Source organism: Phasianus colchicus, chromosome 17 (genome assembly GCF_987193195.1).
Source record: "Phasianus colchicus chromosome 17, bPhaCol1.hap1.1, whole genome shotgun sequence".
NCBI classification, from domain to species: domain Eukaryota; kingdom Metazoa; phylum Chordata; class Aves; order Galliformes; family Phasianidae; genus Phasianus; species Phasianus colchicus.
In genome coordinates this window covers 5,649,799-5,670,223 of record NC_143452.1, presented here as the reverse complement: position 1 = coordinate 5,670,223, position 20,425 = coordinate 5,649,799, and the positions used below count along the sequence as shown (strand labels likewise).

Genomic DNA, 20,425 nt, shown 5'->3' with positions numbered 1-20,425 from the left:
CTGTTGCACTGGCCTTTAAGACAACTTTTGACATTGCTTTTGGGGAGGAGCACTTTTTACTGTCCCCTATCAGCACTGCTATGTGAACTAAGGACATTATCCTAGGGATCAGAATCTCCAGCTGCAAGATATTTTCACGATGTCCAAGCAAAGATCTGCAGAAGTGGTATTTTTAGGTACCCTGGCCACTAAGAAATGCATTCTTTTCATATTCCTTATATAACCCTCATCTGAAACAGCCAACAGGCTTTGGAGCCTTTTCCGCAGCTTTTGTATCTCGGTGGAAAGAAACAAACAACAGAATAAATAAATAAATAAGGCAAATGAGTTTTATCTCTGACAAAAGCAACGATTGCTGCTATTAAACCTGCAAGTGCACACACAGACACAGATAGCCATGAAAAACAAGAGGCAGGAGGGACAGCTCAGCAACGTGGCACTGCTGAGCCAGGCAATTCTGTGTGCCAGGCTGTGCTTCCTTCAAGGCTGAGCACAACAAACAACAACCAGTTTGGGGATGCGGGCCAGGCACTGCACAACCCCCTTCCACACCAAGAGGCCGGAGGAGGAAGGGTGAGCTGTGGGTACGTTTAAAATCCCTCTCCCCATTCCTAATTAAGGTGTGACCCTGACAGCCATAAACACACCTAGCACCTGAAAAATTGCCAGCCAGGCCAATAAACACAGCAATATAGTGTCAGCTTCGTTACGTGTGGAACGAGCAGCACAGCTCAGCACAAACAAGACTGAAGTCACTTCCTTCAGCTCACTGTGTAAGGGGCTGCTGGGGTGAATGGTGTGCTCTGCACTGAAGAGGTGAAAAGCTCTGGATCTAAGCTGTGTCTTGGGAAGAAGGGCAGTTTGGGAATTGTATTTCTGATGTTAGATATTAGGGAAAATTTCTTCTCCAAAAGAATGGTGATGCAGTAGCACAGCTCCCCAGGGAGTGCTGGGGTCACCATCCCTGGAGGTGGTCAGGAACCGTGGGGATGTGGCACTGGGGGACAAGGCTAGGGGGCACGATGGGGTTGGACTTGGTGGTCTTACTTGTCTTTTCCAATCCTAATGATTCTATGATGGCAAGGGCTCCTCTGGCTTTGGACTTAGAGCAATGCCAGGTATGCTGTGACTGCTGTCAGCTCTGAGGATGGAGACCAGCTGTGCTGCAGGACATCAGCTGTGGGAGAAGACACAGGTACACAAACTGCCTTCCCACTGACGTAAGGGCTTGCAATGGCTACCTGGCTGAAAATCCCAACAGCAAAGCACTGGTCCAATCCAGTGAGAAGCAGTGCTTCCTTCATCTGGCCTCCACCGTTTCCAGACTGGATTTTGCATGATGAAACCCACGTGCTCCTGCTGCTCTCACCTGTGCAGCACAGGTCCTTGAGCAGCTCTCACAGCCCCACAAGCACCAATCCTGCCAGGCACACATCCTCATGCAGAGACAGCTGCTGTCCTTCCAGCATGCAAAGGCACTGGGAAACACAACAGAAGATCAGTCAAATGCTGTCTCAGTTCAGAATAAAATTAAACTACAGAAATCCCACAATATTTATAACACTCAGAGGCCCCACCAAGCACATTCCTCACCAAGGCTTTGCAAAACCATTGCTAGTCTCAAAGCTAGTAAAGCCAAGGAGGAAAGCAGCCTTCTCAAAGCTCGGGTAAGGCTGCGTGCCCGTGTCACACTGTGTGTCTGACCACCACGTGTTCCCATGACTTCTGGGTGCGAGATGTCTGCCCGCACACAGCTGCTCCCAAGGCAGATGTGACAGATTTGCATGCATTTGCATAATGCAGCCTGTTTCCATTGCTTTGCACGCACCTCTGGCCTGCTGCACGCGTGGGCAGAGCACGTGCAGAGCAGGGGCAGAGCTCTGCAGAGGTGCTGCTGCAATAGCAGGCAGTGCCTGCAGCCCAGGGACCAAAGCCCCTCTTGGCCCGAACTGCTCACAGATTATCTTTATTACTGGACTGTTATGTTTGCTCAGTTTAGAGATTTAATATCAGTTTAAAGCCTTCTCTGCTAGCAATGCTGTTTGAAGTAATGCTCACTTTTGGATCTCAGCTTGCCAAGACTGTAAAATGTTTATTGCTAATGGTGGAAAAGCTTAAAGAAGCCAAGATAACTTTCCCAGGCTGGGCATTAAGACTGTTTGGATAAGTAAATGAGTGAAGAGTACTATACGGACTTCATTAAATATCAACCAGCACCAACAGCCACCCATTTATAACACAACGGCAGGGCAGGAGCATCCAGCAGCAGCAGAGCTGAGAAAAGCACCACCCGGGGGATAGGAGAGAGGAAGGCCGGGTTCCCCACAGTCCCAAGCATGGCTCCAAGGCCAGGCAGTGCTAAACTGCTGGTCGAAGCTCCTGCAAAGCGTGGCAGAATCGTGGCTGATGAGGCAGGAGCTAAGTGCAGCCCCTGCCAGCTGGGGAGGTGTGCATGCACACAGTGCAGAGCATCCTGCCTCCTGCAGCCACAGGTAAGGACAGGACTCCCCAACGAGAGGAGGGCTGCCCGGATGCCTGCTTTCATTTTTTAGCTCTCACTTCCTTATAGACGTGTTTTGCATTGACTAGTTTCTAATCACAGGACACCACAGCACTCAGAGTAAATTACAGAAACTCTCACCACCACTCCTGTGGTATCACAGCCAGTATCTTCAGAACTCCCCCAAGACTTGGCTCCGGGCTCAGATCCTCCCTTCCTCCCATTCACTACCCACAGCTCTCTTGGAGTTCAATGCTCTCTGTGTGAGGAGAGCTCAGACAAGAGCTGCTGTGTTTGATACTGACCCCAAATTACGTTCCATCTCCAGTCCTTCACTACACAATGCTCTCATTTCTGCTTTCCTTCCTTATTCTCTTTGTCTTATGCCAGCCCATCCCTATCCATCCCGTCAGCCACTCACACCCTGCTAAAGCAGCAATTAACCAGCTCCATTTGGACCCACCGATCTCCTTCTTTCTTTGTGACGCAAGTTCCACCCCACTCTCTGCACCCTACAAACCCCAGCTCGCAGCTCCAGCATTCCCCATTTGGTGTTTTTAAGCGAATCCTCAGCCCAGCCCGACCTGCTGCTGATCACAGCACGGAGCCGGGATCCAACACAGCCGGGGACATTCCTCATCCCGCTGCCTACCGGAGGGCGCACAAAGCACCGACACGCGGCCCTAAATGGCAGCACCCCGAGCTCCTTTCTCTTTAAATAAGAATAAAAAAATAAAGTGAAAAATAAAACAGAGCGCGACCTCAGGCGCTACGGAGGCAGAACGGCTCCGGCTCCGCTCCCGGGCTCCCTCTCCCGGCTGAACGGGAAGCGGGCAGCGCCGGCAGCGACCTTCGTGCTACGGGAGCGATGGATCGGGGAGAGCCCGAAGGAGAGCTGGGGAAGGGCTGAGCGCCCGGGGCGCGCTCGGCGCAGGGCAGGGGAGGCGGAGGCGCGGCCTCGTGGCGGCTGCAGCTCCTCGCTGACAGCTCCGCTCTCCGGGCACAGCGGCGCGGAGTCGTGCCGGGGGGATCAGGGGAGCGTTCGGCTCCGGAGGGCGGCGGGCGCGACCCCGAGCTGCCCGAGCTCAGCACGCGGGCTGCGGGCCGGGGCACCGCACAGCGCCGGTGTGCGCGTTGTGTGCGCGCTGTGTGCGCGGTGTGCGCGTTGTGTGCGCGCGGTGTGCGCGGTGTGCGCGGCGCGGCGCAGCGCGGCGGGGCGGGGCGGGGCGGCGCTTCCTGGCGGCCGCTGTGGTTCCGGGGCGCCGCTGCCTGGAGACGGCGCTGCCGCGCGGGGCCGCTCCGGTACGGCCGGGACCGGGGCCGGGGCGATGCCGCTGGGCGGGGGCTGCGGGTCGGAGCGGGGGGGGGGGGGCGGTGAGCGGGGCCGGGCGGGCCGCAGAGCGCCTGGATGCGGCCCCGAGCCGGCAGGTGAGCGCCGCGGAGGCCTGTGCCGTTCGCTCGGACGGGTGCCGGCCCTGAGCGAACGGCGCTCGGGGATGGAGCTGCCTCGTCCCCCTCCCAGCCCGGGCCGGGACTTTTCTCATCTCGCCCTCCTTCCCTCGTTGCTGGGTTTAGGAGCGTCCCTCAGCGGGATGCTCGTTTGGCTGTAGTTTCCAGTTGGACGCTGTCGGAAATACGTGTTAAGACAAGCCGTGCCGTGCAGCAAAGCCGCGTAATTCTCGTGCAACTCGTATTCTTGTATAACTCCCCCGTTTGGCTGGGTGGCACCCAGCTCCGTAGCTGCTGTGCGGGATAAGGAGACCAGCCGGTGCACTTCCTAATGCCGGAACAGAACGGCAGTGCCCGAACTGCGCCGGGCTGCAGGGCCGCTTCCTCAGCAGGAACACGGCGCATCCCAAATGCATGCGTGACAAAGGTGTCCTCCACCTCAAACGGTTCTTTATGCAGTAGCGGTCTGTCAGATTGCTCGTCACTTGTGGGCTTGGTTTTTCACAGCTTGCTGCCACGCGATGTCAGGGGACAGCGACTGCACGAGGACGACTCCATCCGCGGGGTCTCCGTCGGACGCCGAGCTGCTGCCGGATCGGCCGAAGTATGTTTGCTCGCTGTCTCCCGATCTCGTTACCAAAGCCCGGGAGGAGCTCCAAGAGAAACCCGAATGGCGGCTCCGAGACGTGCAGGCGCTCCGAGACATGGTGTGCAAAGACTACCCCTCCCTGGGGACCTGCCTGGACGATGCCTTTTTGCTCAGGTTCCTCAGAGCCAGGAAGTTCGATTACGACCGAGCGCTCCAGCTCCTGGTGAATTACCACAGCTGTCGGAGGAGCTGGCCTGAGGTCTTCAACAACTTGAAGCCTTCTGCAATAAAGCCTGTCCTGGAGTCTGGTTTTGTCACTGTGCTGCCCCGCCTGGACCCGGAGGGACGCCACGTTGTCTGCATCCGTCCAGGTACTGACATGCACGAGTAGCTTCTCTAACCCCGAGGCATTTCTGGGCCCAGAATCTGTGTCCTGCTCTCCTGTGAACGCTGGCTAATTAGGCAGAGTGTGTGGGTGCTCTCTGAAATTGGAACAGCCAGCTTGTGCAGGGACTTTTGCCATTAGCCAACGTTATACCGGTTCCTTTTCCTGTCTCAGCAATAACTGCAGTTGAGTAAAAACCAAAATTCAGTGCGGTGGGCTGATGAAATGTTAGGTGATGCCAGAAGAATTACTGGCTAGTAGCTCAGAATAAGACAGGGCTGCTGGCTTACACAGGAGCCTGTGACTTTGACTCCAGTGTAAACAGTCAGAGGTTTCAATGTGCTTTTGGCACTGCCAGGCTTGCTGTAAGTTTGACTTCATTCATTCTCCTCTTTTCCATTTACCTGCTTTCTTTCTGAGCTGAAGCTGCTTCAATCAGCTGTGCTGGGTGGAGATCGGGGTTCCTAAAACCACTGCTTTGCTCCTTGCAGTAAACACGAGTTGCCATTGATCTCTTGCTTAAGAAAAGCTGTTCTGAACTAGAACTGTGGCTATTAAAGACTTTTAAAGTCCAGAAAAAATAGAAGATCAGTTTTTGGAATGTGTATTGTTAGCTTATATTTACTTTTCGACTTACCATCCATGTCTTGTAACCTCAGACAGATGGACACCCAGTAATTATCCGATTACTGAGAACATTCGTGCCATATACTTAACGTTAGAAAAACTCATTCAGTCCGAAGAGACCCAGGTGAATGGAATTGTAATCCTGGCAGACTACAAAGGAGTCAGCTTATCTAAGGCGTCTCATTTTGGTCCTTTTGTAGCCAAAAAAGTGATTGGAATTCTTCAGGTAAGACCTGAACCGGTGGGAAAATAAGTTTGTTCATTGTAAATGAATGCTTCTGTGTCTAAAAGAGTTCTTGACTGTATTACCAGAAACTTAAGCACCTTGGATTTTACTGGGAGAGTTAAGACATGTCCCTGCCCAAGCAGTTTCTCAGACCATTTCCAGCTTCCCTTCCTGTTTTGACTTCTGCATCCCTAAAACTAAATTTGCATTAGAGTTGGAATAGAAGAGGGCAGTGCTGCAAGCTAGCAATGAGGAACAGAGCCACTCAGTTTGGCCTAGCAGAAGACAGCCTTTTGCCCAAATGCTGAGCAGCTGTTGGTGTGCAGGTGGTTTGTGCTTAAAGATGGCTCTTCCAGCCACACTGGAGCATGTCACTCAGTGCTGGGTGAGCGCGTGCCCAAAACCTGCTGCAGAGGGGATTTTTGACAGAGCATGATTTGAGGAGGATTTCCATCCAGTCCCTGGCAGAGGAAAGGCTTCTTCAGCACAGGGGGTGGCAAGAGAGACTGCAAGAAAAAGATCTCAAACTGCACGTTTGGAAGGAAAACAACAAAGAGCGATTTAGAGCAAGAGTATGAGCACAGGCAGAGCTGTACCAAATAGGAAGGTGAAAGCATCAAAGTGGTAGGAAGTTCTGGTGAGTTTTGTTCACATTTAACTCTGCTAGCTGAAGGATTGAGATGAGGAAAACTTAAATGGGTTTGGGTTCTCATTGCTTTTATTCTGGTCTGAGCTGGTTCTGTTCTTTGCTGCGTCTATGAGGGAATAAGGGAGAACAGGGGGAAATGGGAGTTTATGGAGATGAAACTAATGAGGCTTTGAATGTCGTTATAAGAAGTCACGTAGTCTTTTAACTTAAGATCTAAGATACCATTAAACTGAGCCCACATTTAACTTGCACAGATACAGTGATGGGTGTCCCCTTCTTATAGAGGAAGCCATGAACAGAGCAAAGGTGAAGGCCAGAAACTATGGCCTGAATAAATCAGCCTTGCTGCGCAGCATCTCCTGAAGGAGCCAAATCATTGCTCCCAGCACGGCGTGCTCCCTCCTGAGAAGTTGGGATCCCTGCTCTGTAACTGCATCCTCAGCAGGGCTGGGAACAGCCCAAGGACAGTGACTGCCCAGGCGTATTTTCCAGGGGAGATGAACAACGTAGGGAATGAAGATTTACTGGCAGCAGTACATTTCCCAGTGCAAGGGCACTGTGTGCAGTTTTCTCATGCATTGGCTTCATGCCCACAGCTCTCACACTGCTCCCTACGCAAAGGTACCTTTCTGTTTCCACAATGGTTTATGTTTTTGCCTCAGATGGAAGTTTGGAAACCAGGGGGTTGTGCTGGCAGGTAGTCACAGGACATTTAAAAAAAGAGGAAAATAACAAATGTTTTTTAAACTGCACTATAAAGATCTTCTTTACCCTTCAGGATGGATTTCCCATTCGAATAAAAGCCGTTAACATAATAAATGAACCTCGTATATTCAAAGGCATTTTTGCCATCATCAAGCCTTTTCTGAAGGAAAAGATAGCAAACCGGGTAAGGATTTGTGTCATTTTAACATTAATGCTAATGTTTGTAAGTTCCTTGCTCAGCCCCCACAAGTAAAACCTGTTGAAGAATGTTGGTGCCATTTACTTGATTGAACTGGCTTTGAAGAATTTAATATTGGTATAACAAGAATAACGATGCTTTGTGTATGTTCAGGACATTGACTTCACCCCTGGGGTTGCATTATCCTGGAGAGTAATGCAGTGTGTTTATAAGGTGGTGTCACAGGGAGGTGTTGTCCTCTCCTTGCTTTTCTCCCTTACCCAAGTGTCCAGCACAGCCCTGGGTGGGTGCTGCACCACTGGATGTGGCTGCAAAGGATGATGCCCTTTTCCATGAAGGAAAAATACTGTCGGTCCCACAAATGAATTTGAGGATAAGTTGAACCTAGAATGTCTGCAGAGACTGACACATCTCAAGCCTTTCTTGCTGGGCTTTACGCTGCACTGGACTTGGTTCACTCAAGCCTTCTCACAAGTGTGTCTGACAGCACTGCCCACTGCTGTGTGCTGACACTTGCACATAAAGCCACCCCTTCTAAAATTTGCTCTTTAATTCAAAGCGAGCTCCATAACTGACTAGTAATATGCCACAAAGTATTTGATATGCATTAATAAAATTATTTTTGGCTTTCTTCTTTAGTTTTTTCTTCATGGCTCTGACCTGAATTCTCTTCATCAAAACATTCCTCCAGTGATTCTCCCTGAAGAATATGGGGGTACTGCAGGGAAGCTGGACATCTCAGCATGGAATGAGCTGCTGCTGGCCTCTGAAGAGGATTTCCTGCATGATTTCTCACAGCTGGTTCTCCCATGTGACAGCTCTCCCCATGACATGCTAGTGAGTGGGGATGCTGATGAAAAGCAGTGTGATGATTCCTTGCGAGGCATGAAACCTCAGCTCTATTACTGCTACTAACAGGTGAAGGGAAGCTTTATAGCAGTGAAGACCTCTTCTGTTCTCATAGGTGATGTTGTGAACTCTGCCTTACTCCTAAACCTGCAGTTTAGGAACAGACTGCTGAGGCACTTTACACTGTAGAACCAAAGGAAGCTGAAGAGGGCACAGTAGGGGCAGGGCAGAGTTTGCAGAGGATAATGGGAAAGAGCATACAGTTACCAAGTTATGTAGAATACCTGCAGCTAGCCAGCCTCTGGGGAAGATGCAAACTTGCTAATTCCTTCTAATTATCAAAACAGAAATGCAGGATGGTAAGTTTGATGGTTTCTTCTCCCCACTCCAGTTAAAAGTGGCAATTTACTAGCTTTATGGCTGCCCATTCCCTTCTCCCTCTGAAAACACCCATAATCCAAGAAAAACAACTGTCAGTTGCTTCTGAAGCCTGTGAAATGTAGTTCTGTGAGTGGAGATTACTTAAAACCATAAGCGTTTAACTTGGCCTGTCCCCTATCACTGGGTTCAGACCATGAGTTGGCATTTCTGGAATATCTGAATGAATATTTGGCTCAAATTAACACAGAAAGCTTTCTTATCTATGAATACCAGTATGGAAATTCTCTGAAACTTTCTCACAGAAAGAAGTTATCTGTTAAAACAGCAATATCAAGGCTTAGTATAAACAGAAGCAATCTTCATTTTCAGAAGACAGTGAATTTCTCAGATCAGGTAATGAGACTTGATTAAATACAAGTTCAGATACTGAGGTTTGGAAACCAAATGTGAAAAACTGTCACCCACCTTTCCACATTATCAGTTGTTCTTTTCTTCAGCTGGTTGCAATGAGAAAGTTGGTAAGTAACTCATACGCAGAATTTGTAAGGCAGCTTCATAGCAGCTGGCATGATGTATAGGAGGCAATACTTCACGTAGGAAAGCAAGGTGCTTCTTAAGTTTGCTATGTTGGACAGAATTTGAATTTAAGTCTTTGTGAAACCAAATGCAGACAGGCTATTTGAAAGCACATTCTTAAATTTTCTGGTATTGTAGCTTTTTTTTTTATAATTTTTTTCTTACTGTGCTTGTCTGCACTTTTGTGAAATGTTACAACTCTGGTTTCTGCTTTGTTGATCTCTTTTGTCTTTGGTTGTCATGTTCTTGTATGAAGATAGACTTGAATCTCATCTCTGTAATATCTACCCATAACTTGTATGCCTGTGCTTAGAGGTCTTTGTCTAGAAACAGAACTAAGACTCCAGTGTCACATCAGGGTAAAGTATCCTTCGTTTTAATCACCTGTTCCCACTCCCTAAGTTCCATCTGTTTAAGTGGTGTAGAATTAGAGCTTAACTGTCAGCACACTCTTTGCACATGTTCTTCTGCACTGAAGTAGTGTAGAGATGGGTAACCTCACTAGAAACAAGAAAGCACACCCAATTATTTCAAGGTGAAATATTTCACTGCTTGGTGAAAAAGAACATCCCTTCTACCAGGGGACTTATCTCTAGGGCACTTCCTCTGGCTGAAATCCTTATTTAGTGCCAAGTGTGACCTAAGCACCAACTGTGTTTTTCTGTAAATGTAAGAAAAAAAAACTGGTATCTTGAGAATTTCAGACATTTGTTTTTCAAAGTGCCAAATTCTGTCTTGAATGTCTTTTTCCCTCTCAGACCACCTACAGCATGACTGCACTGCCAGAAACCTCTGCCACCACAGTAATTGTTTGCTGACCTGGCAGCAGATGTTGTCCAGAATCTTGGGGGTGCCAAATGCCAGACCTCTCATCTAAGCACTGTAAAAGCAGATCAGGTTTTGAGAAGGGGTGGCCATGAGGCTTATTCCTGACTGGCAGAATTTCAGTGAGACTAAGAAACTCACCACTTGGCCTGCTTTAGAACAAAGATATAAAGAAATTAATTTCCCTCATTTGTAGCATTTTTTCCCTACCTTTATAAGTCTTCTCCTCTTTGACAGTTGTGACCTTAAGCATAGGCCTAAAAAAAACCAAATGCTTCCTGCTATGTAAAATAAAGTAAAAAAAATACTGCTAGGAACTTTCTCTTCATTTTTGACCAAACTAAGGTGCATGTTTGCAGAGATTTGATTTCTTTGTGCCACATAGCAAGACATTAGTATGCAGGCCAATTACTTAAAAAGGTAAGTGGCTGCCCACACTGTTTACCTGACAGAACGTGGAGGTTGGTCTGGTCTTTATAGCCTTCGAATGCCTCTTAATTCCAGCCACAATATACCTTTAAAAAAAAACCTTTAAAAAAAAACAACTGTTTTGACAGCTCTGTTAGAAAAGCTATTTTGATCCACTTATTTAAATACTGGAGAAAGAAGCTGAATATTCAAAATTCAGTGTAATATCCACCACATGAAAAAAAGGGGAGTCAGCAGAAGGCTGCAACTGAGGAACCTTTAAAGGAACCAATCCCTTTTTCAGACTCATAGATTCTCTTGCATGGTAAATAAGACAAATCCATCTCACCTACCCCTTTTCTCCTGTGCTTACAGAAAAACTAAATCTTTTTTTAAATCTTTAACATAATAGAAAATGTTACATTATCCGAGCTGAAAACAGCTTGTGTTTACACCTCCAAAACTTCTTAAAGCTGCATCCTTTATGTCATGATACATCACTTAAGCCACACTTATCTGTACCAAGCCTTTAACCATTCCTTCTAGGTTTGTTCTTCCTTCGCTTTAGAACTCACTTAAGCTGTCTCTCTAACCCTTTCTAGGTTTGAAGCCAGAGCACAGCTGTTTTTGTGCACCTGACTACAAAGCTGAGAGCATTCTTTGAGCTTTAGCACTTGCCAGCAAAGAAAAAAAATCTGTTTTCAAAATTTATCATATCAGCTTTGGAAAATAATCACTTGTTTTGACTGTATAGTATCCTTATCTGCAGGTTAAGAGAATAGGTAGGAAAAACTGTTCTATTTAGGGGGTTTGGTTCCTCTTCCCCCTGCCCACTTCTTCACAGCACTGGAACTGATCTGATATTTTATTCTGCTTGACAGAACTTTGTTTTCAGAGGTTATATGCCTCTGGAAAGCCATCCCTGCCAAGTCCAACACATGACAAGGAACTGTACTCAAACTATATGGGGTAGCAATGGCTTTCAGCATGACGTGGGACAAGAGTTAGCTGCATACTGTATATAAAGATACTTGAATTTATACTCTTGCAATGGGTATTATAAACCCTGAGGTATTTTCAGGATATGGGTTGATGTTTTGGTTGTTATTGTTTTTTGTTAAATGTCATTTTGGCATGAATTAATCATGGTGTTATTCAAACTAATAATTTTGCCTTTTGTTGTATGTGGACCTAGAGGTGTTGGATGGTTAAGTGTACATGTTATTTTGACAAAATCTTATTTTTATATTGCATTTTATAAAAATGGAGTGGTCAAAATATGTAGTTTTATGATGCATGACTGGGTGATTAAATACATTACTGTACCAGCTGCTAATTTTGTACTTTCTGTACAGTTGCCTTGTGTCATCTTGGGGTATTTTACTGCAAAAGGGAATGGCAGTGTACACTTAACTCCACACTAAAACATGGCTGCAACCAAGCATAGCTGCCAGAGTATTATACTGCAAGAGGAGTTGCTTTTTACTGCAGAACTAAATTTTTACTTGAATGATAACTGAGCAATTTCAAGGAATAGGATGTGACATTCAGAAGTTTCAGAGAAGATGCAGGTTGTTTCAAAAGAAATACATTGTGATTTACTCTTTACATGGAGAAAGTGGCCGGTCACATCCACATGGTGACTGCAGCAGCTGAACAGCCAATTAACACTGTAATAATTGTATATAATACTCTGCCTTAGAGAGTAACTGCCTCAAGCCTTAACACTTTTCAACAGAGCTGGGAGAGTTCCAGTAGTTAGTCCATTTTATTCAAATGAGTTTACAGTGCAAATACCGTAGTGCCAATAATAATCATTTCATATACACTTTTAAAAGCGTATTAGACAAGTGAAAATTAATTAGAAGCTCTATTTTTCCACCATAATCATAAAGTTGTTTAAGCTACACTTACTCTTACACTTACTCTTACACTTACTGCTTAATATTTGGCAAACATACTACCAAAGAAGTTATCATAGAAATTGCCTCTTAGAAGGGGCAAGCTTGTGCTTAAGGAAATTAGAGTTAACAGCTTTTCAGCCTTAAAGGTTGGTTGTTTTGGTGGGGAATGAGGGGGGTTTTGCCACACTGTAGGAAGGTAAGTATCATTTACATAAACTGCTTTAAATAAACTTGTGAAGCGGGATGTAGAAATTAAACAGTGTGGCTTACACTTCAAGGAATAAATGTTAGCAGCAGTGCACTATTCTGAACATAATTTGTTCTTTAACATATATTACTTCATATTTAGATAAATTTTATTTTGTTTAATACTAAGGTTGGGGCTACTGGACATAAATTTTCTTTTGTGCTTTGACAGCACAGCAGTAGTGAGCTTTATAAATGCAGTAATAAGATAACCATGACTTAAGGTTAAAATAGAAAGGTAACTGAGAATTTTGATCCTGCAGCAAGCACTGTGCAATACTTAACTGTGCATCCACCCGCATGTTAATATTGACATAAGAAAAGACAGTATTTGCCTTAACTAAAGCAATACATAAACATTTTGGCTTTAAGCAAAGAATTCCCCACTTCTGTAGGCTCAGACAGATGCAGCTATTTAACTGAAGTCCCTGTTAGTAAGGACAAGGGGAGCCACCAGGGTCCAAACGTAGAGAAGGAGACAAACCCAGCTGGAGGTTATCTTCACCCACACGGCTGGCCACTTACTTGTCATTGTTTTAAAATCCGCATCAGGGCTGAAAAGCAAAGAAATAAGTTATTAGATTTAGAAGATGCTTTCCTCTATTCCTTCTACTTCTCAAATCAACTTGAAATTCAGAGAACTCCTGGACTCTCCAATACCAGGGCCTTTATGCCAGGCTGGTGAGACAACCAGCAGTTTCCCGTGGCTCCTTGGGCCTTCTGCTCTCTATTTCACTTTCAAACTAGATCAGCTCACATACATTGATGTGCTGTTCTTAAAAGAAGTCTTCCAGTGAGCTGTGCAATAGACTCTTGCTAACTGCTGTTCCATAAGCATATTTGTTAATTTACACAATGTTGCAATTGTGGGAAAAGCTATTGTAAGCTGCAAAAGCTAAGGGTATGTCCAAGCATTCCCAGCAGATCTAGGGAAACATCTCTTTAAGCAACATGTCCCTGCATAGCTTTTCCAGGCTGACAGAGCCAGTAGGTTTGGCTTATGGCTGGACTGAGACAAGCATCCCAAGAGACCTCTTTTCTTATATGTAGATTATCTTACATGTATCCTTCCTGCTGCTTGCATTACAGAGTTTGGTAAGCACACTTAACACCTTTGCAGAAGAGGCACTCCAATAGGAGTACACTGATTTTTTGTCTTTTTATGCTAGTTTTTTTTACATCCTTAATTCAGCAACTCAAAAATGACAAGCCACAGCTAATGCAACTGGCATAGGGACAGCACCTTGAACAGCTTGTCAGGAGTAGCCGGAGCAGGAGCTTCCCATCCTCCTAGAAATGCTGGCAAGGGCATGCAACTTATCAATTTCTGTCTTGCTCTTACCTGTACCAGTTTGTGAGTGTCATCATGATGTAAAGAGAGGCAAGAAAGAGCATGAAGTGAAAGAAGGCATAGTTGTACTGAACACCATCTTTCTCATTATCCACAACACGGCGCACTTCTCCTTCCTCTGCAGTCCCACTGCCTGATCCCCCAGCCTCCTCCAGAATGGCACTGTCACTTGCAGACAGAGTCAGTTTGTTCACTTGGCTGTTACTTGAAGAGCGAATGCTGCAGTGTAACCCAAAGAAAAACATGGTCAAGAATTCCCTTTTCAAGAAGCTATGTTTGCTAATAAAGCAAGAAGTGGATCACAGTGAAAGTCAGAGCTAGCAAATAACACTGGTGAAGTCCATCTGAAAACCAAAGATGCTCCTTACACCTGAGTTTTTGTTAACAGAAAAAAAAAAAAAACCCACCAGCAACCCAGCACATTTTGCTGTGTTACTGGAGTTGGGCTAATAAAGCTTATGGTCATCCACAAAACAGAATACAGTTTTATTAGTTGTATTTGGCTTGAGACCACAGCATATGAACAAAAGCAGGAATATTTACTTTTACTGGGCCATAGTCAAATGAGAAAGACAGAAAAATCCCAATTGTTTACTATTTGATAGCAGTACAGATCCTACCTGGAATACAGGAGGCAGAAGACAAATATAACCAATCCAACAATACTCTGGGCATCCCACCACTGCAGGGACTTGGGTGGAGCTGGAGTAGCAGGTATGACAGTGGTATTTGCTGGAGCAATTGTAGGAGTAGCTATCTGAGTAATGATGTTCAGCAAACTTGGGTTACAGTTCCGTTCTGAAAGGAATTTTGAGGCAAATTAAGACTCGATGAGCTTCAACAGCTTCAGTTAAGGCAGAAGTTTATAATTTACCATTCCTTTTAACTGTTCTTCTCTGATTCCCTATAGGTAACAACAGCATGCAATGTTTTTCTTTCTTGTGAGTTAAGCAGTGTTTTATTATTTAAGGAAATAAATCAGATATTCTGATTTATTTATTCTCTCTTCACAAAAACACCAGTTTAGATCTAGAAAGAGGGAAGCTGACATTTTCATGGTTAGGATAGCTTTACTTTTTCATTAGATTTTATCTAGACAGAAGATGAGCAGTCCTCATGCAATGATCTGTACTGAGTCACACCAATGATTTCACACCAATATATGTTTCTCAGAACAAATCTGCTGCTTACCAGGCTCATTGGACATGGCTGACCAAGTGAGATACATGGTGTAAAGAGTAATAATAGAGGACTGAAGAAGGCCAGATCGAGGATGATATTCCTGTTGAAAGAGACAAGTCAACATGAAAAGGGTAGCTTCTACCTATAGTTAAATGAATGCCTATGAATTTCAGTTTTCAGAAATGCACTGGGCTTCAAACTGCTTAAAAAACAGGAGTAATAAAGCTTAGAGTAATATAATTTACACAGCAAGCAACTCAAACACAGCAGGACTAAAGAAACCAAATCCAGATCTTCTGTGCTCGAGACTCAGTTACAGATTTTTCCTGAGTTAACCCCAACTTGCTTAACAGTTTTGTGGATATGAATCTAGCATGCGATTTGAAGCACTACCAGTGTAGAATCAAGTAACGTGAAAGCTTCCTACTGATATTAAACTCTTACATGATTATGAAGCCAGAGTATTACAGTAATAAATTCCATTCTTATATTACTTTTTCCCTTTCGGTTCTTTGTTCTGCCAGAACCTTCACCACCAAAACCATGCCAACAGTGACGTCCACGGAAACTTAACTTCAAAACAATGTTAGCAAAAGGAAAAATAAGCCTGTCTTCAGGAAATGCATCACTACAGAATGCACTGGTCTCAGAGAGTTTTTTTTGGTTTTTTTTTTTTTTTTTTTTTTTTAACCAATTACTCTTTATTCCTTAAATATCCCCAGCTAGCACTGTTACGATAACCAAGTATTAGAATTCTGCCTGGCTGCATTGGTATGACACCCTTCTTACATTCTTGCTTTGTATACCAGAATAAAATAACAAAGAAAAACAGTACCTGAACTTTCGGAATGATGGAAACAACAGATACAGCAAAGCACAGGATCATATTAAAGCTTATGAAGAACTTGTTTACAGTGCAATCTTCAGGTGTTGTATAGAAAACATAAAACAGCACAACAAATACCACTGACAAGCCATAGAACAAGCTTGTACAGGACAGCAGAGCTGGAAGGGGGAAAAATAACTATTAGAATAAGGACATAAAGCTTTAACAGTACATCTAGGGTGATTTAAAGGCTAACTATCAGTGTAAATGGACCATTCCCCTTCCTCACTTCCAAACCTGGTTAAGAAAGCTAGAGTAGCAGAGGGAGTTTTTATTAAATGTGGCCAATGTGGTCAGATGCCTGCTTTGGTTCTCTAGGCAGTGTGGCTCAGAGAAAAGCCAATGCTTTCATCAGGGGAACAAGATCTGTTTTCTGGATGCAATTCAGCTGGTCAAAAGCCAGAGCATCAAAAAGGACAGCACTTTCTGCACACTTTCCATGGGCTGAAGGCCACTGTTTACATTTTCATTCTTGTATGTTCTTGATATGAAGCTAGAAAATGCTGTTATAGCATTGACATCTATGAACAAAGAACCACAACTATTAGCATTAATTTCAGTAGAGAAGTTAGCGACGTGCCAAGGCAAACTGCTGTACTGCAGCCACTATCACTGACATAACTGACCTTCTGAGGGCGTCAGTCAACAAGGTGATAAAACAAAGTTAGAACTGAGGAGAACCAGGCTGCTAGTTCTGCACTCACACTGCAGACTGGACAAGTTAAGTATTGTTTATTATGACTGTCAGACCTGCTAGTCACAAGCCTAGAATATTTTGCATTTTATTTAATGAGAAAAAAGCAACTCTGGTTATTAACTCCAAATGTTTACAGTAGTGACTCATGAAGACTGTATACCATAACACTAGGATATGTTTGCAAAGTAGTACATGATATTCTGCAGACTCCTGGCCAGCCAAAACAAATCCCCGCCAGTTTAAGATTCCTACCTGCATACCAACACTTAGAATTTCCCTCCTCCATTCTCCCAACCCAGCTCTCATTCCAGGAGTGAGCAAAGTCCACAAGAAACACCAACTGGATAAGAATGAAGCAGAAGGCTCCACAAACACCAATAGCAAACCAGGCTAGAAAAAGGAGTAACAAAACAAGCTTTATTGTCATCATTTACATGCTAGCCCAGGAAAAAGAGTAAAAGCTACTCCTACTCCAGACAATTAACAAAAAAAACCCAAAACTATATACATAACTGTTATTCACTTTGGCCTCTGTCCTGCAGAAGCATGCAAGGAGACTGCTATTTCAAGCATGACTACAGTAGCTGATGAGCATGAAAATGTTTAGCCCAAGGTGTTGAATGAATTTAAGATCTAACACGTGACATGCTTGTGTACACTGTAATGCCACATTTATCTGAGGCTCAACAACTCTCGAGGTCCCTGTAACGTGGCCAGACAGTAAAAATATCTTACAGAAATTTTTCAGACTCCAGGGCATTATTTTGCATTAACCACAGTCAGCATTCTGAGACGCTTCCAATCAAAGCAGCATCAGAAGTCTCCTCCCAGAAGCAGACATAACAGAGTATTGAATTAGTAATGCATAGCACCTATGCACTTGGAAGAGATTGTTTATTGCCATTAATTCAGCTGATCACCATAACATTATTAGGAAGTCAGACCGAATCTGTGTTTTCTACAAGGTAACCTCCACTATCACAACCAGAGCCCAGGAAGTCTGTGATAAAGTTTGGGTTTAGTAAACAGAATTTTATGATTTTGATTTAACTGTACCTCTTGTGAAAGGCCCTTCAGGAATGTAAAATGCTCCGACCATGATGCCCACAATGGCAGCTATTTTGAAGAACCAGAACCTTTAGAAGAAGAAAGGTTGAAAGCATGGTATTACTCTCCATACAACATTCAAGTTTTACAAGATCTGCAAACAGCCCACTGTGCACAGATGAATGCCTAAGAAATAAAGCAAAAAGTTGTGTGTAGTGAGATTAGAAATAAAGAAGTTCACTAAATTGGGGAAAAAAAGGTAAATGCAGCATTGCACCTCGGGCAACAGGAAGGGCTGGGAGCCACAGGCTAAAGGAATCTGGAACAGGAGCTCCTGCTCCAACCAAATAGACATGAGTCAGCAGCACATCCTCACAGGGAGGAAGGCTAACTGTGCACCATTCAGTTTGGAGAAGGGAAAAGCAAGATCTAATTACTGTGTTCAATGGTCTAAAGAAAGGCGTTAAGGCTTTGCACTGCATGCAGACTCTTCTGACTGAGTCAGACTGGCCCAGAGAATGACCCAACAAATGCCAGACAGGACAAGGGGATACATAATAAATAGCATCCAGCATCTTTGCTGAAACACAGAGAAGATAATCAGAGCACCTCCTTTTTGTGTTAGCAGTGATGCTTAGCTTCCCATTACACTGATTACGTTACACAAACAGGAAGCCTTTTAAAAGACATAAGTATTACTCTTTATTCAGCTCCAAGAAAACTTCAAACCCAATGCATACTGAAACAATTTCTTTGTTGAACACAGAGGCAAACTTGAGAAGAGAAATAGAGGAAAGAAGTTAGAAGACCAGATGGCCAGCTTACAGACATACCCGTTGTGCACTGCAGCTCTTGGATCATTACTTGTTTTCACAGCTATCATGAGCAGAGAGAAGACAAAGAAAAACACCGCCATGGCAAAGCTGATTCGGTAGACAGCTCTGTATCCAACAAACACATCACAGCTGACAAAGCCATTCAGATGTGGGATCCGAGTATGAAGCCCCTCATCACAAAATCCAGGCACCTGAGTAAATGAGTAAAGACAAATTTAGCTGTGAACTCACTTCTATATTCGCAATTACATTCTTTAAGCATTCTAACAGCTACAGTTCCCAGTCAGCACTCCTCTGGAAAATCTGTTAACAAAATACCTTCTGCTCAGCCAGCCTGCACAGACCTTATGGCCATTTTTCTTTCTCCAGGTCACCACTACAAGCATTCAAAGCATTCAGAAAAATTAAGGTAGAAACTGCAGATGTTGGCAGTAATGCCTGAGAAGCATCAGGCCTGGCTGAGTTTCACTTTCATAAATTAAGGGACTCTCCCACAACAGAAAGCACCTTTGGGTGCTGTGCCTCCTTTGTGTTCCATTCCAAGTAAAACCAATCAACAGCCATTTGCACAAGCTCCGGATACACAAACAGTAAACAAGAGATTTTCTCCTCCATACCTTTTTCAGCTGTTCCTCCATCCCCGGTGCCAGCATAATGCAGGCAACAGCCGTGCTAAGGAGGAGGAGGAGGGCATAGATGAGGCGCGTCACGGTGGAGTTCTTGCTGTTGGGACAGCATCGGCACAGCAGGCAGGAGGCACCGCCGCACAGACAGGGAATCTGAAGAAACACAAACGCTGAGAGCGCTGCCTGGGGGCTGGGGTCGGCTGCAACAACACCGGGACGGGCACAGTCCGGCTGCGGGCTCGGAGCTGCTCTCAGACAGCTCCACTAGCAATGAGGTCACGCTCGGTCCGCGGTTCTGAGCGACCCCGTGTCTGGCGCGGCCCCACACGACCCGGGCTCCTCTGCCCCACAGCCCTGCGGTTCGCTACCTCCCGGCGTCCGCTGCACCCCAGGGAGCAAAACCCGGGCCGCGGACCCCGACAAAGGCCGAACCTCCGCCCACCAGACCCGCCCCGCAAGCCCTCTTCACCTCGAGGCCCCCACCGCCATAGCGTGCAGGTGAGGGGAGGAAAACTGATCGGAATGCAGCGGGGTTGAGCAGCCCCGCCGCCACTCACCCAGCTGGCCAAGGAGCAAACCCCCAGCACGGCCCCCATGGCGCCGCCGCCACCACCGGACCCGCCGGCCGCTTCCTGCTTCCGCCCTCAGCCCGGGCGTCAGGTGACCGCCCCCTGCGCCTCCGCCGCCGCTCATTGGCTACGCCTCCATGCCGCCCGCCAATACGAAGGCAGGATGGAGCCCCGCGCGGGCGGGAGGAACGGAACGGCCAGCCAAGGGCGAAAGGGGGGGAAGGGAGGTGAGGGGGTATTTGAACTGTTCGTTCTTGAGGGGTTATAAGAAGCAAGGCGCTGATTGGTTGAAAAGCTTAGGTAGTGAGTGGTCCTATTAGCAAAATAACCAATGAGAGAGACTGATCGCCGTGAGGACGGTGATTGGCATTTCTCGTAGCCAATCAGTACCTCTCTCTCCCTGAGGCCACAGGGGGCGCTCGGGCTCGCCGTGGTTGCCATGGCAGCCGCCATGGCGGCGGGCCTGCCGTTGGGCCCCTTTGTGGGCGGGGGGTCTGGGCTGGGGCTGGAGCTGTGGGGAGGAGCAGGCCCGTGTGGGAGCGAACCGCATGGCTGAGAGGTGGCTGTGAGGGCGTAACAGCGGGAGGGTGACAAAAGTTTCCTCTCAAGCTTAGGAGAGCGCTCAGGAAGTCCTTAATTAGCGTCAGCGTTGCGAAATGGCGGAGGTCGGGGTTGGGAGCGAGCAGCCGGGCTGCAGGATGTGTGTGAGCCCA

At 45.9% G+C, this 20,425-nt stretch overlaps 2 protein-coding genes across 5 annotated transcripts; one reads left to right on the top strand and one right to left on the bottom strand.

Moving 5' to 3' along the window:
• Positions 1-3,730: 3,730 nt before the first annotated feature.
• TTPAL (alpha tocopherol transfer protein like) lies at positions 3,731-15,879 on the top strand. 4 transcript variants are annotated; one of them, XM_090152284.1, is made up of 6 exons: positions 3,731-3,802; positions 4,457-4,909; positions 5,583-5,776; positions 7,204-7,314; positions 7,969-8,166; positions 15,576-15,879. In XM_090152284.1, exons 2-6 carry the CDS (start codon positions 4,471-4,473, stop codon positions 15,639-15,641), a joined length of 1,008 nt encoding a protein of 335 aa, XP_090008410.1. In that variant the 5' UTR covers positions 3,731-3,802; positions 4,457-4,470; the 3' UTR covers positions 15,642-15,879. The 4 variants fall into 4 exon arrangements, with proteins under 4 accessions (XP_090008410.1, XP_090008409.1, XP_031446717.1 ...); XM_090152283.1 differs by having other exon boundaries at positions 7,969-8,247; positions 15,576-15,598; XM_031590857.2 differs by lacking the exon at positions 15,576-15,879 and having other exon boundaries at positions 7,969-11,698.
• On the bottom strand, positions 12,118-19,930 carry SERINC3 (serine incorporator 3). Its single transcript, XM_031590841.2, has 10 exons — positions 19,701-19,930; positions 19,135-19,296; positions 18,515-18,708; positions 17,691-17,770; positions 16,887-17,024; positions 15,887-16,056; positions 15,061-15,151; positions 14,490-14,667; positions 13,861-14,088; positions 12,118-13,072 (listed from the first exon to the last, which is right to left on the bottom strand). The coding sequence occupies exons 1-10, from the start codon at positions 19,737-19,739 to the stop codon at positions 12,934-12,936; spliced, it is 1,419 nt and encodes a 472-aa protein (XP_031446701.1). The 5' UTR covers positions 19,740-19,930; the 3' UTR covers positions 12,118-12,933.
• Between the last annotated feature and the right edge of the window lie 495 nt (positions 19,931-20,425).